The sequence below is a fragment of the Lepeophtheirus salmonis genome, unplaced genomic scaffold, assembly GCF_016086655.4.
Source record: "Lepeophtheirus salmonis unplaced genomic scaffold, UVic_Lsal_1.4 unplaced_contig_10985_pilon, whole genome shotgun sequence".
Classification (NCBI taxonomy): domain Eukaryota; kingdom Metazoa; phylum Arthropoda; class Copepoda; order Siphonostomatoida; family Caligidae; genus Lepeophtheirus; species Lepeophtheirus salmonis.
In genome coordinates this window covers 22,523-28,764 of record NW_027289351.1, presented here as the reverse complement: position 1 = coordinate 28,764, position 6,242 = coordinate 22,523, and the positions used below count along the sequence as shown (strand labels likewise).

The 6,242-nt window shown below is 29.7% G+C and overlaps 1 protein-coding gene across 1 annotated transcript; it reads left to right on the top strand.

The window, feature by feature from the left end:
* Window positions 1-1,017: 1,017 nt before the first annotated feature.
* Window positions 1,018-2,411, top strand: LOC121130712 (hatching enzyme 1.2-like). Its single transcript, XM_040726425.2, has 5 exons — window positions 1,018-1,435; window positions 1,488-1,768; window positions 1,835-2,013; window positions 2,076-2,174; window positions 2,235-2,411. The coding sequence occupies exons 1-5, from the start codon at window positions 1,037-1,039 to the stop codon at window positions 2,336-2,338; spliced, it is 1,062 nt and encodes a 353-aa protein (XP_040582359.1). The 5' UTR covers window positions 1,018-1,036; the 3' UTR covers window positions 2,339-2,411.
* Window positions 2,412-6,242: the final 3,831 nt, after the last annotated feature.

Below are 6,242 nucleotides of genomic sequence, written 5' to 3'. Positions count from 1 at the left end.
ATCTCATGTTTATATATGCTGTTAATTTAGAAAATACAAAATTAATAGAAAATAAATATTCAAAACAAAATCGAATAACTTTATTTTTTGTCTTTTTAGTTGAAATTGGTTTATTAATATTTGTAGGAATATTACCCATGCAATTTTATATCTGGGAGGGGTCAAGCATGATACCTTTTTATAACTTGTATGCAGAGGCTTTGAAAAATTTCATTGGCAATTCAATTCAAATATGGATTCCCTGGACCTTCCAAATCTTCTAGCACCAGGGTTATAAAGAAAGGCAGTTTTTTTATAAACAATGGAATTTCATAAAATGTAACTTTCAAATAATTTAAAAAAACTGGCTATACACCATTTTGTTCGTTTGTCATAGGCCTAATAAGATTTTTCCAATGTATCTGGACCACCCTATATATATTTATGTTCCAATTTAACAGAACCACCACAAAATCCCACGTAAGAAGTTGTCAAATAAGTGACAAGATGACATCAACAATAAGTGTTTGTAATGTGATTCAGATGTAAAAAAACAACACATAGACTTTATACGTATATATTCTCTGCTAAAAAAGTATGATAGCAACTTTGGAAAGTAAGATAAAAAGTCTCGTTTCAAATCATATTTTTCTACAAATCTATCTATAAATGCCTGAGGTATGTACATAAATTAAAGAAAAAAAACCCTCTAAATTCTGATTAAAGACAAATCTATTTACTCAATAACTGACTAAAAAAACTCGAAATATTTTTTTCCAACACAATTAATTTACGAATAAAAATCAATTAAGTATTGTGCCATAATATTACTCACAACTCTAAAACAGGATATCAATTATGTTAGAAGCTGTCAAATGAATCCAAATGAGATACATTCATCACAAATCTATTTGACAATAGCCATATATTTTCGGTGTTTACTTTTCTTGTACTATTATATTATTTCAAATACAAGTGTAAAAACATCTCACAACGAAGATTAACAGTATATATATTAATGCTGAATGTCTATTATAGCATCATTAGGTTTTTAAAGATGGCAAAATTGTTCATAGCAATTGTATTCTTCCAAATCTTCTTCACAATTTGTTTGAGTGAGGAAAATGTTTCCGGACAGGGCAGCTGTAGAGTGTTGGTAGATGCTTACGATAGAGCCGCTATGTATTCGAGGAACTTTATTGGAGGACGAAGTAATCGATGGCCTAATGGAATTGTCCCATACACAATCAGCTCAGATTTCTCTTCAAGTCAACGACAAACGATTATGGATGCTTTTAAGCACATTTCGGATCGAACATGCGTCACATATGTTGAAAGAACAAATGAAGCAAACTATTTAGATATCTTTACTGGTGGAGACGGATGCTTCGCTAATCTTGGCTACAATAGTAGAAGAGGAAGAAGTCAACTTCATTTACAGTCCAATGGGTGTGTGGTACGACGATTTTCATTATGTAAAAAACTATTATTAACAATTTTTTTGATAGGTATTGGGCATTATAACTCATGAATTGCTCCACATCCTCGGATTTTCTCATGAACAAACAAGACCTGATCGAGACCAGTATGTTAAAATTAACTGGGAAAATTTAAAAATTGGAACCCACAGCAACTTTTGGAGAGCTCTTGGAGAGAATGAACCTGCTGCTATTCCATATTGTGGAAGTGTAGGCGTCGATCAATATGATAATTGTTATGCTGGATTTAGAGCGTCAACCTTTGGATTGAACTACGATTATGGATCCATTATGCACTACGGACTTCGATAGTTAGTATCATTTTTAAAACTTTAATAATCGATAACACTCATTTCTAATATTATTTATTTACCTAGCTTTTCAACTAATGGTCGAAACACTATGACATTGAAAAAGTCTACAACCGCTCAAATTCCTAACAGAAGGGGAATGAGCAGTTTGGATGTTCAAAAGACTAAATTAGCCTATGAATGCCAAGATGCTAATACAACTCCAGCACCTACTACCACAACCCCAGCATCTCCAACTTCTAAACGTGAGTACTATTTGCCATATCTTAATAATAAAAAAAGAGATTTTTTTTTCTTTTTTTTGCAGCTTGTGATGACACATTTAAGTATTGTAGCGACTATAAGCATCTTTGTGGAAAAAACGAATACATGCAGAACCATTGTAAAAAGACATGTTTCAACTGTGGTATGTAATTTATTATTTTACTTTATATTAGACTTCATACCCTTGATTTTCATTATTTAGTTTGTGAGAATATTTACGGTGATGATGGCTGCAGTCAGCTTACCGGATATTGTGAACATAAAATCATCCAGAAATATTGTCAAAAAACATGTAAAAAGTGTTAATTCTGAATGTACTTTGCCTTGTTTTGTCAATATCGTATATCACCAAATAATTAAATAGTTACAACAGCATCAATCATAGAAGATTTATTATGGCTTGTATGGTACATAATATTTCATTGTAATACTTATTCCATATTAAATAAGATTGGCTATTTGGTGTCCAATTCATGTACTTTAATTTAGAGTTTATGACTCTTCCGTTTCCAAAATTATAACATTTTCTTTTAAATACCTTAATATTGTGATTTATCAGACTGTACAAGTCTTATTAAATTTATACACTTGACAGTATATTCGTTGGAGCAATCAAGAAAATAAAAATAATAACTCTAATTTTTGGTTAAGACTCATTCAATGCATTAAATCATAAAGATTTAATGCACATATGTAATCATTTTTATTCCTATCTAAATGAGGTTAAATAGTAATGTTAAAGTTATATGATGTCCGTTAATACAAAAGATAGTTAAAAAACTACAAAGGGTTGGGATTTGAAACCCGGAAAGTTTAAGGATGATGTATATATGACAATATATTTTCGAAAATTAATTCAGCAAATTACAAATCTTTTACATTGTGATATAAAGGGTTTATAATGAAGTTAATCACTCAAACCAACATCACTCAGCTTCAACCACAGCCTTTAAGCTGGCTCTGAATCTGGCCCAGGCCATCATGATTAATTCCTTGTCATGTTGGCTACTGCCTTTAGAATGGAAACCCACAAGGTTTCAATAGTTTTCCGTAAACTTTAAATGGACTCTCTCTCGAAGATTATCCACAAATTGTAGTCCAACGGGTTTGATCCAACTAGCTACGAGACTATATTTCCTTTGTCAAAACTAGAATAGTCTTAAAAGAGTTGTTTTCCCTGAAATAAATCTGGTTCCAATTACTTGATTCGGAAAAAATTGCTCCAATTTAAGATTATAAAATGATACTGGGTCTAAAACATAAATTAAAGGCCAGTAGCATTATTATTTAATGCATCCTTTGGTGTGTACCAGGTATGGAGGTACACAATTTTAGTAAACGGTGTTTGTATTCGGAGGTCATCAACAGTTTTTTGTATTTTTCATACAATTTTGTCTGATGAATTGGATAATCAGACTTTGTACTTGTACGGATTCTTTTGAGCCAGCTAATGTTTTAGGTTTTCAAAAAAAAAAAAAAAAACCAGTCTACAAGTCCTAAACCCCACTTTAAGGTTGAAGCAATCAATCTTGAACAGAAATGTACCATTTATAAGAATAAGTCGAATAACAAGGATGAGAGTATTAACTTCACTTTCTGTAGCGAGGAAATAGAAACGTCAGCACGTATTTTCTACGAGTACAATAAGGGTGAGTCCTTTAGTAAGAATGTGTCAAGTAAAGTTAAAAGAAAAACTAGAAGTCTAGACGTCATTAAATGATTGGGTAGTGGCCACCGAGTCGAATCTTGCGAGGGTTTTTAAGGTGGAGGCCATCCTCAATAAAGAGCAGGTAATATATTCTTGTATATATAAGAAGAAACCCATACCAACAAATTTAGAAGGTGCTATAGAGATAGAACTGGACATTTTTAGCTAATTTTTTCGACAAGGGTAGTTAATTCGGACTTCTAATTGTTGTTTTTTCTTTAACCCATATCAGTTATGTGTAAGGATTGTGTTATATTCAGTTTGAATGTTTGTTTGTTTGTCAGAATTATAAATAAAGGTATCCCAATTGGGCTTTAAGAAAAACCTCTAATTTAAATTCATAATTACTTACAGATTCGTGACGCAATTGTCGAATTCAAATTAAACATGGAGCCTAGTTTTTTTTCAAAAATACAATTTAATTTACTTAATGTCTTTATAATTTCTAAAAATTTAAATTTTATACTCTTCTTTCATATTTTGGCTATTCAACTATGATTTTTCAAAACCCTATGATATATTTAATTCCAGTCCAAATGAATTATTAAAGCTGTCTTAGAAAAAAAAAAAATATATTTGGGTTTTATACTATATACCATCGAAAATTTACATTATTCTCAATAATCAACATTTAATATCAATGGCTTGAATACTTTGACATGTTTGATGTTTTTTCGTAATTAGTAATTGAATTCAAAACCCGTTATATCTAAATATTGAACATAATGATACATATTGGAGAAAAAATGAATTGAGATGAAATTATTCAATTCAGATTTATTAAATACATTACACTAGCCTCAGACATCACTTTATATAAATTTCTGGATAATTTGGCATTATTCAATCAATAACATGTTTTTCTAAATGGTTAGATACTAGGTTATATAGACTTTTATTTTATGCGTAAAGGCTGTATCTATCTCTGTTTGTGAAATAAATGCATATGCATTTATTTAGGGAAATATATATTAACTTATTCCTGGAACAATTCCTTCCTGGTGAATACCCACCTATATCAATAAACCAAACTTGAAGCAAAACAAAAAAATGCTAGTTTTTATTAAGTCTAAAACTATATATTCTTAATTTTATAAGAAACTTAAGGCAACTGTGTAAGATTCAGTGACAACAATTTACATACAACTTTATCAATAGGAATTAATAATGTTGTTAGGCAAAAGGCAGCTGTAGGAATTATATTATTTCTTAATATGTATTATAGAGAAAAAAAACCGTGGGAAAAATAAATACTAGAAATCAAGATCATACAAGATCATTCTACAAATATTAGAATGATTATTTTTATTCCTTAAAATATTAATATTTTGTATATTAATCGCATTTAACAGCTTGTATGTCATCCTTCGCCAGTTCAAAGAAAACGATATCCTGATTGTTACCAACGTATTGTGACTGTTTTAAATAATTGTGAGAATCGTGGAAATTTTGATATTCCAATGTTTCTGTTTCTCTAGTATCTCATGTTTATATATGCTGTTAATTTAGAAAATACAAAATTAATAGAAAATAAATATTCAAAACAAAATCGAATAACTTTATTTTTTGTCTTTTTAGTTGAAATTGGTTTATTAATATTTGTAGGAATATTACCCATGCAATTTTATATCTGGGAGGGGGTCAAGCATGATACCTTTTATAACTTGTATGCAGAGGCTTTGAAAAATTTCATTGGCAATTCAATTCAAATATGGATTCCCCTGGACCTTCCAAATCTTTAGCACCAGGGTTATAAAGAAAGGCAGTTTTTTATATAAACAATGGAATTTCATAAAATGTAACTTTCAAATAATTTAAAAAAACTGGCTATACACCATTTTGTTCGTTTGTCATAGGCCTAATAAGATTTTTCCAATGTATCTGGACCACCCTATATATATTTATGTTCCAATTTAACAGAACCACCACAAAATCCCACGTAAGAAGTTGTCAAATAAGTGACAAGATGACATCAACAATAAGTGTTTGTAATGTGATTCAGATGTAAAAAAACAACACATAGACTTTATACGTATATATTCTCTGCTAAAAAAAAAGTATGATAGCAACTTTGGAAAGTAAGATAAAAAGTCTCGTTTCAAATCATATTTTTCTACAAATCTATCTATAAATGCCTGAGGTATGTACATAAATTAAAGAAAAAAAACCCCTCTAAATTCTGATTAAAGACAAATCTATTTACTCAATAACTGACTAAAAAAAAACTCGAAATATTTTTTCCAACACAATTAATTTACGAATAAAAATCAATTAAGTATTGTGCCATAATATTACTCACAACTCTAAAACAGGATATCAATTATGTTAGAAGCTGTCAAATGAATCCAAATGAGATACATTCATCACAAATCTATTTGACAATAGCCATATATTTTCGGTGTTTACTTTTCTTGTACTATTATATTATTTCAAATACAAGTGTAAAAACATCTCACAACGAAGATTAACAGTATATATATTAATGCTGAATGTCTATTATAG

Coding starts and splice junctions, on each gene's coding strand:
- LOC121130712 (XM_040726425.2), top strand. CDS start 1,037: ATGGCAAAATTGTTCATAGCAATTGTATTCTTCCAAATCTTCTTCACA. Junction 1,769..1,834: donor ATGCACTACGGACTTCGATA/GTTAGTATCATT, acceptor TTATTTACCTAG/CTTTTCAACTAATGGTCGAA. Junction 2,175..2,234: donor AAAGACATGTTTCAACTGTG/GTATGTAATTTA, acceptor TTCATTATTTAG/TTTGTGAGAATATTTACGGT.